The 15,454-nt window shown below is 66.9% G+C and overlaps 1 protein-coding gene across 2 annotated transcripts; it reads left to right on the forward strand.

Annotated features, from left to right (window-relative positions):
- Nucleotides 1-1,567: 1,567 nt before the first annotated feature.
- IGSF9 (immunoglobulin superfamily member 9) lies at nucleotides 1,568-13,726 on the forward strand. 2 transcript variants are annotated; one of them, XM_075445391.1, is made up of 20 exons: nucleotides 1,568-1,889; nucleotides 2,151-2,342; nucleotides 6,226-6,378; nucleotides 6,516-6,667; nucleotides 6,886-7,003; nucleotides 7,189-7,330; nucleotides 7,534-7,679; nucleotides 7,870-8,012; nucleotides 8,089-8,229; nucleotides 8,342-8,515; nucleotides 8,820-8,970; nucleotides 9,124-9,247; nucleotides 9,327-9,502; nucleotides 9,635-9,885; nucleotides 10,050-10,134; nucleotides 10,594-10,764; nucleotides 10,992-11,037; nucleotides 11,435-12,820; nucleotides 13,133-13,278; nucleotides 13,453-13,726. In XM_075445391.1, exons 1-20 carry the CDS (start codon nucleotides 1,838-1,840, stop codon nucleotides 13,653-13,655), a joined length of 4,152 nt encoding a protein of 1,383 aa, XP_075301506.1. In that variant the 5' UTR covers nucleotides 1,568-1,837; the 3' UTR covers nucleotides 13,656-13,726. The 2 variants fall into 2 exon arrangements, with proteins under 2 accessions (XP_075301506.1, XP_075301507.1); XM_075445392.1 differs by having other exon boundaries at nucleotides 8,399-8,515; nucleotides 13,453-13,725.
- Nucleotides 13,727-15,454: the final 1,728 nt, after the last annotated feature.

The following is a 15,454-nucleotide window of genomic DNA, read 5'->3' on the forward strand; positions in this document are numbered from 1 at the left end:
CGTCATGTCCATGCCCCGGGCTGGTAGGGCCATCACCTCTGCCAGGCAACTACATGGCCGCCAAATGTTGCTCTGAAACCCCAAACTGTCATCATCTTCCCTTGGGAACAAAACACCAGGGTGGTGGCACCGGGTACCACTGACAAAACGGTTGTGCCTTGCTCAGAGCCACGGCTGGAGGCAGCTGACTTGTCTCAGGGCAGCTGTAGCACCCCGGTGTTCCCCTCTCCTGGACCCGGCTCCTCCCGCAGGGCCTGGGGTGGGAGCGGCAGGGACGGAGGAGGTGACTGGGGGGAGGGTTCTTCACCACAGGGTGCAGGGCACCCCAAAAAGGAAAGGGTAGAAAGCAGCCCCTGGCTCTGACTGGTGCCCCACAGCCCTTCCCCGGTGGGGATGCGGGAAGCACCCCTGTCCTGTGAGCGATGCCATGGCTCCGATGGGCTGCAACGCCACATCAGGGCGTGGGGCTGTCCAGGGGTGTTCGACTCTGCCTGCACCCCTTGCCTGAGGCATGAGTGGCCAGGGGTAGGGGACAGTCCTGCATGGGGGCAAGAGGGATGGGGACGATGGTGACGGGGACGACGGGGACGGGGCAGCGCTGTCCAGCTGCAGTGCCTAAGCCTGCGGGAGCCGCAGGACTCACATGGGCCCATGAGATGCAGGAAAGCAGCTTAACTGCAGAATTATTTACTTTAACTCTTCTTACTTTAGCTCTGTCCTTAATAGTCTCCCAGGCTCAGGGGGCCAGGCCGGGCCGGGCCGATGGGGGGGATCGCGGACCCCCCCTGTCCTAGGGAAGGGAGACTGGGATGGGGGGGCTTTGCCCCAGCATCCCCAGCCCAGCGCTCATCACTGCTCCCGGGACTCGGTGGTGCCGCAGAGCAGGGCCTGGCCCGGCGCACATGGTCAGGCATGGCCGTGCTTGGCCCTCAATGCTGGGCTCCATCGTGGCGGCAGGACGCGGGGGATGTCCCCTCCCTGGTCAGCCCCTGTCCCAGGAGGCCTTCGAGAGCCCCCGGCCTGGCGGGCAGCCCAGCTCCAGCTCAGCCTCGAGGGATGGAGACACCGCACCAGTGGCCGTCCCTGCGCCAGGGACGTGTTTAGGAGGGGATTAGCGAGGTGACGGCCAGGGTGGGGAAGGGCAGGTGGGGAGCCCTGGCATGGCGGCGGTCACAGTGGTGCCCCGTGCTGGCACGTGGCTGTGGGGCTGTGTGCAGTGTTGGCATGGCACGGCACGGCACGGCACAGCTCAGCGCAGTGGGGCTCAGCCTGCAGCAGCCTGGGTGGGCGCCGTGCACTGCCAGTGCTCCTGGCCGGGACCACGTCCCGTGCCCGTGTCCCACGGCTGTCTCGCGCCCCCGCGCCCACAGCACTGTCCCAAGTGTGTCCGCCTCGCTCCCGCCGGAACTACAGCTCCCAGCAGCCCTCGCGGCTCCCGCTGCCCCGCTCCGCCATTGGCCGCTTCGGGGGGCGCCCGACGCTGGGCTGCCGATTGGCTGTCCCCGTGGCAACGGGCGGCGCGGGGCGGCGGGGGCGGGGCGAGGGGGGCGGCGCGGGGCGGCCCCTCTCGGGGCCGCGGGTTTGTTTGCGGCCGCGGCGGCGGCGGGAGCCGAGCTGAGGCTTCGCGGGACGGGCATGAGGAGCGGAGGGTCCTGGAGCCGCCAGCGCCCCCCGCCCGGGGTCGGTGCGCCGTGGGCAGCCCGGCGGAGTCCGCCGATCCGCGGGCTCTGAGGTGTCGGCCCCCGGTGGTCCAACTGCTGGCCGCCGGCGACCCGCCGCCCGCCCGCCACGTCCCGCCGGGGCCGCTGCGGGAGCCGCCTGAGGGGGCACCTGGGCTATGCGGTGGTGGCTGCGCGCCGCCGTCCTCAGCCTGCTCGCCGGCGCGGACGGTAAGGGGCCGCCGGCCCGCTCGGGGCGGGGGGACCGACCGGGGCAGGAGCCCGGGGCCGGGGCGGGAGGGGCCGCGCTGCCGGCGCGGCCGGTCTGGCCGGTGCCGGGCTCCCGGGAAGCGGGTGGCGGCGGGGGCAGCGCACGTGGTGCCGCTCCCGACGCCGCGGGGCCGGCGGGGGGTCGGCGGGCGGGAGGGCGCGGGGGTGGGCAGGGTCTCGTCCCGCTGGCGGGGCTCACCCCTCCTGCCCTGGTCCCGGCAGGCAGCGGGCAGAGCGAGTCCCAGGCCGTGGTGGGACGTGTTGGGGAGAGCACGGTGCTGGGCTGCGACCTCCTGGACGCCCACGAGGCCCGTCCACCTCTCTATGTGATCGAGTGGGTCCGCTTCGGCTTCGTCCTCCCCATCTTCATCAAGTTTGGGCTCTACTCACCACGGGTGGACCCGGAGTACATTGGTAAGTCCCACGGCCGGGCCCTGACCTGGGGGGTGGTTGTGGTGTCCTGGGGGGGCCTCGTGGCCCCAGCCTGTGGACTGGGACTGGCATGGGCAGCAGTGAGGCTGGCAGGGCTGGCTCCGGTATCCTGCATCCCTGCTCTCCTTGGCTGGGCCCCAGCCGAGGGCTGCTGCTGTCAGACCGCATTAATCACGCTCCCGGGGCAGTGGGGAAGCACAGAGCTCTCCCTCCAGCCCTGGGCAGTGGGAGGGGATGTTGTGGGGCTGGGGAGGTCCCGCAGCCGCGCAGAGTCCCCTCCTTGTGCAGCAGCTCCAGGGATGGCCAGAGAAGGAGGCAGAGGAGATACAGATGCTCAGCTCGCAGGGGAGACAGAGCCACTGGCCCAGCTTGGCAGTGGGAGGGATCCCCACCCGGGCAGAGGGTGGGAGAAGCTCCCCAGGCCGGAGCCTCCCAGCATGCCAGCCATCACTGTGGCCTCTGGTTGCCGGGACCTCGCCCAACGCTACCTACTTGAGCATGGGGATGGCTGAGCACCCACCTGCCTGTGCCCGGGTTGCGGCGTTGTGGCAATGCCTGCTGTGCGGCCCTGACTTTCCTGTCCTCCCTGCTCTGCCGGACTGGGGCCAGTGACACTGGGACGCCCTGTGCCAGAGGCCTCGGCCACCTGGGCGCTGCCACACCACTGCCTCAGCCCATGCGGGTCGCTTGAAGGTTGAGCCTGGGGAGGGGATTTTGGTGAAGCTGCTAATTGGCAGTGCTGGGCTGGCTGGGATTTGGAGCAAAGCTGTGCTGGGGAAGGGCTGCGGCGTGGGAGGGGGATATTCTCCTCCTTACAGGATATTTAAAGTGAAGCAGTGGCAGACCTTGATGGATGCCTGCAAGCATGCTGGTGAAGACAACAGGAGCATCCCTTGAGGATGGGGAAGCTGGGGAGGAGAGGAAGGGCTGGCAGCTGGCTGGCATTTTGGGCTGAGCCCAGCCCCAAAAGCCTCTGGCAGCAACACACGAAAATCCTCCCACAGGATGGGATGGGGAGGGCTGGAGCGCCGGATCGTGACTGGGTCAGGCACGAAAACTGGCCCTTGTCTAAAAAATGCACCGCATGCTGAGGCTTGAGCCAACCCCTCTCTTGCCTGGCTGCAGACAGCGATGCTGCCTCTTCCTAGGCTGTGCAGGAGGAGACCGAGTTCGGAGCACGCCTCGGCCTCTTCCCGCTCCCAGCCCACGCCCGGGGACACCTTTGCTCCACAGCCAGCCCCGAGCTGGCTCCGTGGGACCGGTGGTGACAACAAACACTCTGGTGACAGCAAGGCACCTGCTTTCCCAGGAGGCCCGGGCTGGGCTCCTGTTACCTGAGCCCAGCGTTGTGGGGCCCCTCAGCTGCAGGAGCTCCGGTTACCCAGAAAGGGCCTGGCAGCATCCTGCCTGCTCCTGCCTGCACTGCCCTTGGCCCTCCCCCTTATCCCTGCTGCCGGCACAGCTTGAGGGCGAGGTGGGTGGGCAGGGGGGCTGATGGCTGTCACCATGGCAGCGGGGTGCTTGTTTTCCATCCTTTGGGGGCTGGGAAGAGATAGAGGGAAGGGCAGGGGCCACAGGCACGGGTAAGGGCGAGGGCAGCCCCTCTGTCCAGCGCTTTCCAGGCAGCGCAGGTCAGGTGTCACGCAGAGGGGCCACGGGAGCCCCTGCTGTCACCCATGTCCCTCGTGGGGCAGCGTGGGGACGGGGTGGGCTGCAGCCACCTCCATGAGAGCCCTTCGATCGCCTGGGGGAGCAGGGTCCGCTCTTCTCCAGATGCCACTGTCCTCTGCCATCGGCTGGCCTGGAGCGGGGCCGGTGGTCCGTGGCCTGGCCACCTGCTGGGGCACCCCATCCCCGGCAGAAAGCACAGCGGCTGGGGCTGCAGCCCCCTTTGTGTCCCTCTGAATGACGGTTGCCAGGCACTGGGGGATGCTGGTCTGGAGGGCAGCGGGGTTTTTGTTGTCAGTTTTGTTGTTGGCAGGCAGCGTGGTGGAAGAGGAGGAGGGGGCTGGGACCGGGGCGGGGGGCTTAGGGGGAGGCTGGGGAGCATCTCCAGGGCACTCTGATCATTCCAAAGGGACCTTTGTTCAGGAGCCTGCTGCTCCTGCCCGGTTCCTGGGGCTGTGAGCTGGCAGCTGCAGGCAGGGATGGGGTTTCCCAGAGGCTGCCCTGCTTCCCGGGGCTCAGCATGGGAGCTGGCTTTGAGGCGGGGGGTGGGAGGACCCCTTGTGCCACAGGTCTTTTGCCGTGGCTCCCATCCCTCCCCTGCTCCTGCCACCCCCTTTTCATCCAAAGTTTGCCTGGGGTGTTGCTTCGTGCTCCATGAGGAGTGCTGCCAGGACACCCAGATGTGCCCGTCTGTCCCTGACATCTCCTGCCACAGGAGACGTTGTGGGTCTGCGTCGGAGCTGGCTGTGGGGAGAAGCAGGAGGGGTGGGAGGTGTGGAGGGTGGCTGCAGAAGCTGGAAGAAGCTCTGGGAGCTGTTGGGGAAAGGTTTGCATGTGTCTGTGTGCTGGGTTTGCACAGGACTGCATGGCCCCAGCACTTGGCATGTGATCCCATCCCTCGACTGCCCAGCCTCTGTGCCCAAACCAGCCTGCCCGGGTCCCACCACTCCTCCTCCTCCTCCTCGCCAGGCTCGTCTGGCGGGATGCAGCTTCCCACTGCCGGCAGCACCCGTGCAGTGACTGGCCTGGGCTCTGGTGGCTTGGGCAGCACATGGGGACCACCACGACACCGAGCTCCTGGGTAGAGCTGGTGGGGTGAGGAGGGAAGTTTGGCCAAACTTGCTTTGCTGGAAATGCTTCGGGAAGTTTCTTGTCCTGGGAAGCTCTGTGACACCGGCGGGAGCATCTTTAGCCGCTCCGGTGCCACAAGCTGTGTGCAGCGCTGCTGTGGCTGCAGTCCCGCCGTGGCGTGTTAGAGGCAAGGCCACCCCAGCCTATGGCCCACCTGGGGCTAAAGCCACGTCCACAGCGTGGAGCAGCTCTCTGGGCCGTGGGTGCCCACGGTGGGGCAGGGGGTGCGCTGGCTGTGCACCCCGGCCGGGGCTGAGCCAATTGCCCGCTGCACGGCTGAGCCGATTATGGCTCTGATAATAGCCCGGGGGATTAAAGGGCCGTGCGAGCTGTGCTTCGCGCCCTTATCCTCCTCCTCATCAAAGAGGGCGCGGGGCTGCTGCCTGCTCGCGGCGAGGGCCCCCCGGCCCAGGAGAGCCCCCCGCCCCCGTGGAGCGGTCTGTGGTCCCCATCCACACGGGGTGGGCGAGGGGTTTGGCCTGACCCCCGACCTGTGCTGCGGGGACAGGGGATGGTGCGGGGGTGCCTGGGGCTTAGCAGGGCTCCTACGGGTGAGGCAGCCAGGGAAAGGGCAGCCGAGGCTGCGGGGGAAGGGTCCCTGAAAGACGAGGGGGAAGGGTGCAGGGAGGGGTTTTGCAGAGCGGTTGGCAGCTCGGGGCGGGACAGGGGGCAGTGGGACCCGCTCTCTGGCCCAGCTGCTGGGGACAACGCTCGGGATGCACAGACCCACCTGGCTGGGCACTGCGTGGTTCCTGCTGAGGCTGCCCAGGGGCGGGTGGCAGAGCCCACTGCCATGTCTGCCCCCCGTTTCCCTGACACCAGCAAGAGCTGTGGTGTGAAATGTTGGTGTGACCAACCTCCGCCATGGCTTTTGTCCCATGACACCAGCCCCAGCGCGGCCTGGCCACTGCCAAGCGCGACAGCCAGCCCTGCTCCTGGGGAAGCCACTGAGCCCGCAGCGGGGGCGAGTGCTTCTTGGGCGGGTGCCCCGGGGTGGGGTTAGCCCGGGGACATGGCTGTCCCTGGGCCGGCAGCGGTGGCCACGGTGCCGCTTCTGGGTGCGCAGGTCGCGTGCGGATCGAGGAAGGCGCCTCGCTGCGCATCGACCTCCTGCGCGCTGAGGACCAAGGCTGGTACGAGTGCCGCGTGCTGTTCCTCGACCGGCACAGCGCTGATGCTGACTTCCAGAACGGCACCTGGATCCACCTCACCATAAACGGTACTGGTTGGTCCCACCCTTGGTTGCTGCACAGCCCAGCACCAGCCAAGATCTCGCAGGGCTGGGACTGGATCCACTGGTCTTCTAAGACCAGCTGAGCCGGACCTGGGGATGAGGGTCTGGACTCGTCTTTACAGCACCCCCCACCTTCCTGGAGACCCCCCCTGCATTTGTGGAGGTGCAGGACCAGGACACGCTGAGTCTTACCTGCACAGCCGTCGGCAACCCCCAGCCTGTTGTCATCTGGAAGAGGAGCAACCTGGCTGTCCAGAGTGGGGACGCAGTGCAGGTGAGAATGGCAAACCAGTGCTTATCCCCGCTGCAGTGTGTCCACTATCTCGGCCAGAGTGCGATGCACCAGAGCAATGCAACTGCTTGGCCAGAGAGCAGGCGCCCAGCCCCACCATGGTGGCACCCACCTGCTGCCACCAGCGCTGCCGACAGCACCATGTTCCTGAGCATGTCCTGTCCCTTGGTGGCCATGCCATGTGACCGATGCCGTTGCAGGTGAGGAATGGGACACTGAGCATCGCCGTTGTGGAGCGTGCCAGCGCAGGCACCTACACCTGCCATGCTTCCAGCAAGGAGGGCACCATTACCCACACCACCCGTGTGCTCGTGCAGGGTAAGAGCAGGTGCTGTCCCAGCCCTGCCCACGTGGGCCACCCCACTGGCTGCTACTGCAGGGCACGGAGGGAGCCACGTCACGGGGGTTGGTTTTGGGATAGGCGCAGGTATGACGAGCTTTGGGAGCAGCTGGGGCCGTCCCCTGTCCCCAGCCTTCATCATCCCCTCTGCCCCACGCTGCAGGGCCACCTGTCATCGTGGTGCCACCCCAGAACGTCACTGTCAACGTTTCCCAAGATGCCTTTCTGGCATGCCAGGCTGAGGCGTACCCGGGAAACCTCACCTACACCTGGTTCCAGGGCAGCAGCAATGTCTTCCACCTCAGGTACAACAGGGATGGGGATGACACCGAGGCGGCCATGGTCTCCTGCCGGCAGTGTTGGGGCTGACAGGCTGCTGTGGCCCTGCAAAGCCTGGATCTGAGCACGATTGGCTGGGTGGGTGTGTGGAGTGGGGTGTCATTCATCCCAAGGCAGTGGGGTCGGTCCCAGCCACACTGCTCACCACTGCACTCCCCTTCCCTTGCAGCCGCCTCCAGACTCGGGTCCGCATCCTGGTGGACGGGAGTCTCTTACTCCAGCGAACGACCCCCGACGATGCCGGCAAATACACCTGCATCCCCAGCAACGGGCTGTGGAAGCCACCTTCTGCCTCAGCCTTCATCACAGTGCTGTGTAAGAGTCCTGCAGTCCCTCACGAGCCTGGGCCACGCTGTCACCAGCTCCACTCACGGAAAGGCCCTGCTGGGCCAGCCCAGAGGGATCCCCACAGGCCACGGTGGCAAGGGGGTGCCCCTTCAGCTACCATGGGGATCCCAGCACCCTGCTGCCCTCACGCAGGCCCTGGCACCGTTTCTCTTCACAGATCCAGCAGAGGTGACCACCATGCTCCCAGAGACCCACCTGCCCAAGGGGATGCAGGGTGTGATCCGCTGCCCCACCAGGGCCAACCCCCCTCTGCTCTCCGTCAGCTGGATGAGGGACGGGCGCCCGCTGCAGCTGGACAAGGTACCGCCGCTTGCATCCGCCCCTGCCTTCCCACCCCTTGAGCCCCTTCTCCTGACCCCATGCTCCCCTGTCCCAGCTCCCTGGCTGGTCCGTGAGACCAGATGGCTCCATCATCATTGCGATGGGAAACGACGATGTGCTGGGAGCATACACGTGTACCCCGTACAACAGCTACGGCACCGCTGGCGAGTCCCGGCCCACACATGTCCTGTTGAAGGTGAGGCTGGGCAGGTGGGCACGCTGCCCGAGCCCCTCGTCCGGGGTGCTCCCACCATGCTGTGCCGAGCAGCCCAGGTGCCCTGTGTGCCCACTGGCCTGCCCTGCTGCAGGTCTGTGCCCCTTCCCGCCTGCTGCGGAGCCCCGCACCATGCATGCCTGTCTTCCAGGATCCCCCTGCCTTCACAGTGCGCCCCAAGGAGGAATACTTCCAGGAGGTGGGCCGGGAGCTGGTGATCCCCTGTGCCGCCCACGGGGATCCTCCCCCAACTGTGACCTGGCTGAAGGTAGGAGCCGCTGCTCTGGGGAACCAGCTGAGCCCTCCTGGTAGGTGGACGCTGCTTTTGGCCTCTGGGGCATCACTTTAGGGCAGTCCCCATGTCCGTGTCCCTACAGATGCTACAGGGTCACATCTCTCCTGGTTCCTTCAGGAGAAGGGGCTCAGGGTAGTTTGCTTTTGTTGCCGTCTAAGAAACCAGGGCAAAATCCTGCCCCTTGATTCCTAAAGCAGCCCCAGGGTGGTGGATCACATTGGCTGTCCAAGCCCTGGGTGGTTGCCCACCATCAGCATGTCTGTGCCTCACCATGCAGGTGGGCAGTGCAGGGAAGAGCAGTGCCCGGGTGGATGGGAACGGCAGCCTCGTCTTCCGCCCGCTCGTCAAGGAGCAGCACGGGGTCTGGGAGTGCACGGCCACCAACCAGGTGGCCAGCGTGAGCACCACCACCTCTGTCCATGTACTGGGTGAGCCACTTGTCCCCGGTGGGCAGATGCCATGGGTGCTGGGCTGCTCTGGGGTAGATGACACCAGCCTCCCTGTGCTAGAAGGGATGGAAATACGCCTGCATTGTCTGAGCTGCCCAGTCTAATAAGTCTTCTGCCTACTTCTCCTCCCAGGTACCAGTCCTCACGCTGTCACCAACGTCTCTGTGCTCCCGCTCCTGCTGGCAGCCAACATCTCCTGGGAGCCAGGGTTTGACGGGGGTTATTTCCAGAGGTTCAGCGTCTGGTACACACCGCTGTGAGTCCCCACTGTGGGCAGGGTCTGGTGTCCCACCTGGGGCCTCAGTTCTGGCCTCACGAGTCGCACATCTACTCAGGGTGAAGCATCTGCCCCGGCCCCATCATGAGTGGGTGTCACTCTCGGTGCCAGTGGGGGCTCAGCACCTGTTGGTGAAGAATCTGCAGCCAGACATGAGCTACCAGTTCAGCGTCCTGGCCCAGAACAAGCTGGGCAGTGGCCCCTTCAGCCAGATTGTCACCTCCGTGCCCAGGGGTAAGAGGGGGCCTGTGTGCTCCCCAAAGCAGCCTCTGTCCCCCCAGAGCCCTCAGGCACCTGGGAGGCTCCTGTTTCTGCCCCGCTGTCCCCCCACATCAGCTCCCACACTGGTGTCCCCTTTCTCCTCAGGCTTCCCAATGACCACAGTGCCTCCAGAGCCGCCGGCCATGACCATGCGCATCTTCCTGTCCCCGCCACAGGCTCTGACTGCCAACGAGACTGTGCGTGGGGTCCTGCTGCGGTGGGAGCCCCCGGCTCAGTTCTCAGTGGCGCTGAGCGGCTACGCGCTGGAGCTGCGGCAGGACAAGGGCGGCTGGGAGGTGCTGGACCGCTCCATCCCCAGCACGAAGACCCAGGTCCTGGTGCCAGGACTCATCAAGGTAAGAATCTCACTGGGGTGCTCCCTGGCTGCGGGGCAGCTCTGGGGGGCACACAGCAAGGGAGGAGGTCAGATCTGCGTCACTGCTACCTGCTCTGCAGCCATGTGAGCTGAGGCTTGGCTGGCCGCCGTGCCAACAAGGCTAATGGCCCTCTGCTCCCCCAGGACGCCTTCTACGAGTTCCGACTGGTGGCCTTTGCTGGCAGCTACATCAGCGATCCCAGCAATACGGTGAACGTCTCCACAGCAGGTAGGGCCTGGGCTGCCACCCACTTGCTCTTCCTGCCCTGGGGACAGAAATCAGGGGTGTAAAGTGCCCGGCGTGGTCTAGGACCTTCCTGAACAGAAACTCCTTCATGCTGCTCCCCTTGCCAAGTGTCCCTGCTGCTAGACCAAGGGACACAGAGCCCAGAGCAGGACCCCCAAAGCTAAGGCTGTGGGAATGCCCATGTCCACATGCACATCTGGTGTGACTTCAGTCTCATGGACGGGGTAACAGGAGAGCTCTGCACAGAGCATCCCTGCTCCTGGTGCCTGGCACGGTGAAGAGCATGAGTGTGCCCAAAGGGAGACCAGCCCTGATGGGTGAGAGAGCCAGAGCTTTGCTGTTTATCCCTGTGGTGCTGGTGATGCAAGGGAGGCTGTGCCCGCTGTGCTGGTGTGCTCTGCAGGTAACCGAGCCCCTAACGATGTCTCCTGTCTGACGCAGGCATGGAGGTGTATCCATCTCGCACCCAGCTGCCGGAGCTCCTGCCGCAGCCGGTGCTGGCTGGGATCATTGGGGGGATCTGCTTCCTCAGCGTTGCTGTCATCTTCAGCACCATGGCCGCCTGCATCATGAACCGCCGGCGTGCTGCCCGCATCCAGAAACGAAGGCAAGGTAGGAGTTGGTTGGCTGGGTGCAGGCACCTGGATCGTGGGGCTCGCAGAGAGCTTGAAGCATTGTGTGCAGGGCAGCAGGACCCAGTGCCCAGGGAGGGAACGGGCCAGCCCGAGGCTGGGGGGCTCACCAGGGGCTGTAGTAGGGCTGAGTGGGTGCTGCTGTCTCCTCATCATCACTTTGAGTTGCTCGCTGTGTGATCCCCTTGTGTTCTCATGACCTTCCAGATCCACCACTCGTCCTCTCCCCCAGCAAGAAGCTTCCACCTCCACAGTAAGTCATGCCATGCCACACTCCCTGCCCCTCCCTGTCTCGCTGTGCTCCCCATCACTCACTTGCCGCTGGCTGGGGGCAGAGGGACAGGCTGGGGGGCAGCCGGCCCCCCCCGCCACCCGTTGGCTGAGGGCTGGCTGCAGAGGGTCTTAGGAGCAGGGTGCTGGGGTCAGGGTGTGCCATGGGGTAGGGCTTCCCTGGGGTGCTCCCTCCAGAGAGTTTTGGCTGAAGAAAGGATCCGAAAGCACAGGAGCAGGTCTGTCAAGCCTGCAGCAGTGGTGCAGGGTCACCATACCTGCTGCCAGATGCCCAGCACAAACTCTCCTGGCATGGGGGGCAGCCAGACGAGCCCAGAGCTGGGACTGGTGTGCTGCAGCAGCTCACTTCTTCCTTACAGCAATTCTTGTGGCTCTGATAGCCCAGACAGTACCGTGAAGCCGAAGCTGCAGCCGTCCCCCTACCAGAGCCTGCACCGGACGCTGCTGTGGGGTGAGAAGGCCAGCACCAGCCTGGGTCTCAGCATCGCCGGGGCTGGCTCCGGGTACGCCGTGTATGAGAGCCATGTCGGGGAGCACGTGCCCCTGGAGCGGATCTGCCGCGGCCCTGACGGGCGTTTCGTGGTGGAAACTGACACACGGATGCAGGAGAGCGGCTTTGGGGCACTGCCCTATGCCAAGCAGGAGCCGTACACCCCACGGGAACCCCTGGAGCTGCAGCCCCAGCCCTACCTCCAGCTGCCTGCAGAGGAGGAGGAGCAGCCCATCTGGCACAAGGGGGTCTCGCTGCGCCCCCGGCCCACGGGGCAGGCCCGCCACAGAGCCCGGGCTGCCAGCTACCGCCAGGGCCGCTACTTTGACTACGGCAGCAGCAGCCCCGTGGATGAGGCCATGGCATTGTGCATCACCAACATCAGCCCCGTGGCCTCCACCACGACTCTGCCTTATAGCATTGTGGAGGAGCTGCGTGACAGCCCCAGCAGCACCGGGCCCTGCCAGAGCACCGCCAGCACCCTGTGGGACTCGCTGCCCCTCGAGGGCTCCCTCCAGCCACCCCTCGGCCCCCCGGCCTCCCCCAGCCCCAGCCTCCGGTGCAGCCAGCAGCCAGCCGGTGCCCTGGCCCAGAGCGGGATCCTCCAGTACCTGAGCCTGCCCTTCTTCAAGGAGATGTGCGTCGACGGGGACTGGCCACCCGTGGAGGAGCCAGCTGAGCCCAGCCATGCCAGCAGCCAGCAAGAGCCCACCAGCAGCCTGCTGCCCACCCCGCCTGGGGGTCAGGGCTCCCTGCCGCATGCGGGGCAGATGCTGTGCCCAGACTGCATTGACACATGTGCCAACACCACCTCCCCACCAGCTGCTGCTTTCCTCAAGCTCCCCAGCCTGCCGGTGGGTCCTGCCAAGGCCTCGCTGCCCGGCACTGCCGCCTGGCCTGGCTCCCCCAGCCCCGGCGCTGGCTCATGGCCCCCCACCCAGCCAGCTCTCCACCCCCTTGCCGATGGCAGCAGGACTGAGGCTGTGCCCTTAGCCAGCACCGCAGAGCCCCGCTGGGCACCGGGCAGGCCACTGCATCCTGCCCCCCCGGAAAAGCTACCACGGGGCAGTTTTACCAGCCAGAGCAGCGGCCGGGGCAGTGCCTCCTTCCTGCGACCCCCCTCGATGGCACCGTCCCTGGGGGGCAACTGCCTGGGCACCCCACTTGGGGATGGGGGCAGCTGGCACAGAGGAGGCTTGGCAGTAGAGGAGAGCAGGGCGAGGACGGATCCGACCCTTGGCGTCACCGGAAAGAGGTGAGCTGCATGGAGGATGCCAGGGACGAGCTGGTTCATGCCAGGGCAAGCTCTCAGCCTGTCCTGTGGGACTTGGCGTGGGTGTCCTGGCAAGGACCAGCTGCCACCCCCCCCCCCCCCCCCCCCCGCTTCCTAGTCCCTGCTCCCTGGGGACAGCCCACTATGGGGTCCCCACCGTCCCTGCCCCTGGGGGCCAACCCAGGTCTCCCCGCAGCATCCCTGCCTGCCCTTGCACCCACCTCCCACTGCCCCCACCTACCCCCATCCCTTGGGGTGCCTGTGTGGCCGCTGTCCTGACGCCCATCCCCCCAGGAGGAACACCTCGGTGGATGAGAACTACGAGTGGGATGCAGAGTTCGCCCTGGAGTCGGACATCCTCGAAGCGCTGCAGCTCTACCGCAGCGGGGACCCAGCACGGCCCATCTCGGCCATCGCCCTGTGCGATCTGGAGTGTCAGAGTGAGTGTGGCACCCCCAGACCCCTCCGCCCATCGCGGCCCCACGGGGCTGCCCCACCCTTCCCGAGGCGAGGTGATTGGGAAAAGGGGGTGGCAGGGCCCCGGGGTGGCCCCGCGGTGGGCGACCCCGCGGCGGGTGACGCAGCCTGGCCGGACCCTGCCTGTCTCTCCGCAGAGCCCAGCGGCGGCTCCTCCCCGGTGAGCTCGGTGTCGGCGGAGGCGTTGGCGTTGGCGGGCGGCCCCCCGGAGCGTGGCACGGCCCCGCGCCGGGAGCTGGCGGCCCCTCGGCACCGCAGGGACCGGGCCCAGCAGCGGCAGCAGCGGCCGGGCCCCCGCGGGGGCTGCGCTGAGCGCCTCGAGGTGGCCACGCTGCTCTAGGGACCCCCCGGGACCCCCGGGGCCGGGCGGCTGCTGGCGGGAATAAAGAGGCGTGAGAGCAGCGCGGCTCGTGTGCGGCCGGGGGACGGGAGCCCACCACCCCCTGCCCCGCAGCCCCCAGGGTCCTGCCACTCCCCCCGGCCCCCCACCAACTCAACCACCTTGTCCCGGTGCTCCCTGCACCCCTGCGGGGCCCCGGGCCCCCCCCCATCACCTTCCCCTCCCGCCCGGCCGTGCTCCCTGCCCCCCCTCCGCCGTGTCCCCTCTCCTACTCCCGCTGCCCCCCCCATTTCCACGGGGCTGCTCCTCGTGCCCCGCAGCCCCCTCCCTGCCCGGTGCCCCCCCCCCGCCGGGGCTGCGGGCGGGGCGGGCTCTGGCGGCGGCTCCGCGCGGGGCGGGGCCTGCGCGCCGCGTTCCCTTATATGGCCATGCCGCGGGAGCGCGTCACGGGGGCGGGGCCCGCAGCGGCTACGTCACCCCCCGCCCGGGGTGTTCCGGGGGTCGCTGAGTGGGCTGTGCCGCGGGTCACATCGGGTCACCCCGCGCTGTCCCCGCGGTCACCCCGTGGCTGCGCCCCCCCCGTCTCCCTCCGGGGTCCCGCCCGTGCGTCGCCCCCGTCTGTCCCGCCAGACCCACCCGTGTCACCCCGCGTGTCCCCCCATTCTGCCCTTCAGCACCAGCCCCGGCTCGCTCCCCCGGACCTGCCCCGGGTCACATCATGCCTCCCGGTCTGGCCTTGTGTCCCCCTCATCCTGCCATGTGCCCACGGGGTCCCCCCGTGTCCCCTGCACCAGCTCCATCCCTGTCCCCCAGGCCCTCCCCTGGGATCCTGCCTGTGTCACCGCTGCGCCCTCCCCGGCTGCATCCCCTGAGCACCCCCCTGTAGCGCTCCCTCCAGCCCCATCCACCTGCATCCCATCCCTGTGCCACTCCCTGGGGTGCTGCCCTGTGCCACCCAGGCCCCGTGTCCTGGAGCTCCTGTGACCTGGTTGCCCCCACCCTGCCCCAAGGGGTGCTGTCCCCAGATCACCCCCTGTTACCCCCTGTCACCCCCAGACGAGTCCTTCCAGGATCCTGCCCCTGTGTCACCATTTCCCCGATCACTCCCTGTGTCACCCCCATGGGACCTGTCCCCTGTATCATCTCCCTCCTGCTCTCTGTGTCACCCTGGGCCTCCCCCCACCATGGGTCCTGCCCCCCTGGGTCACCCTTAAAAGTGTTGCCCCGGGTCCCGCCACTGTGCCACCCTCCTCCTGTCACCCCCAACCCTACCCCTGTTCCTGCATCCCTGTGTCACCTCCTGACCTGGGCCCCCCCCTATATGACCTCTGTCCCATGGGTCACCCCAGTACCCTTGATCATGTGCCACCTGCTGCCCTGGTCACCTCATCTGTGTGTCCCCCACCCACGTTACCAAAGCCACAGGAAACCCCACCAGAAATCCCCTGGGGACACCCCAGACGCGGGTGGGGGGTAGTATGGGGAACGACGGGGACAGCACGTGACCCGCTATGTGTCACCGTGGGTGCAGGAGGGGCACTGGACACTGGAGGGGAGGAATGGGGGACACTCTGAGGCCGGTCCTCACCACGATAATGTCCTGACAACTGCGCTCCGGAGGGCAGTGGAACCTCAGGCTAACTTGGGAGAGTGGGTGCTGAGCCCGGGACAGATTTTGGGTGCTGAGGGGTGGGTGGAGTTGCGGAGACGCCGCTTTGGTGGCCCTGCCACCCGTTCTGGAGGCAGCCGGTGGCTTTGGGCCAAGGTTTTGTTTGTTGTTTTGGTTGTGCTTCCCATGG

Source organism: Opisthocomus hoazin, chromosome 30 (genome assembly GCF_030867145.1).
Source record: "Opisthocomus hoazin isolate bOpiHoa1 chromosome 30, bOpiHoa1.hap1, whole genome shotgun sequence".
Lineage (NCBI taxonomy): Eukaryota > Metazoa > Chordata > Aves > Opisthocomiformes > Opisthocomidae > Opisthocomus > Opisthocomus hoazin.

Excerpts from the sequence above, each read along its gene's own strand:
- IGSF9 (XM_075445391.1), top strand. The coding sequence starts at position 1,838 with ATGCGGTGGTGGCTGCGCGCCGCCGTCCTCAGCCTGCTCGCCGGCGCG. Across the intron at positions 2,343-6,225 it reads GGTGGACCCGGAGTACATTG|GTCGCGTGCGGATCGAGGAA; the intron begins GTAAGTCCCACG and ends CTGGGTGCGCAG. Across the intron at positions 12,821-13,132 it reads CTTGGCGTCACCGGAAAGAG|GAGGAACACCTCGGTGGATG; the intron begins GTGAGCTGCATG and ends CCATCCCCCCAG.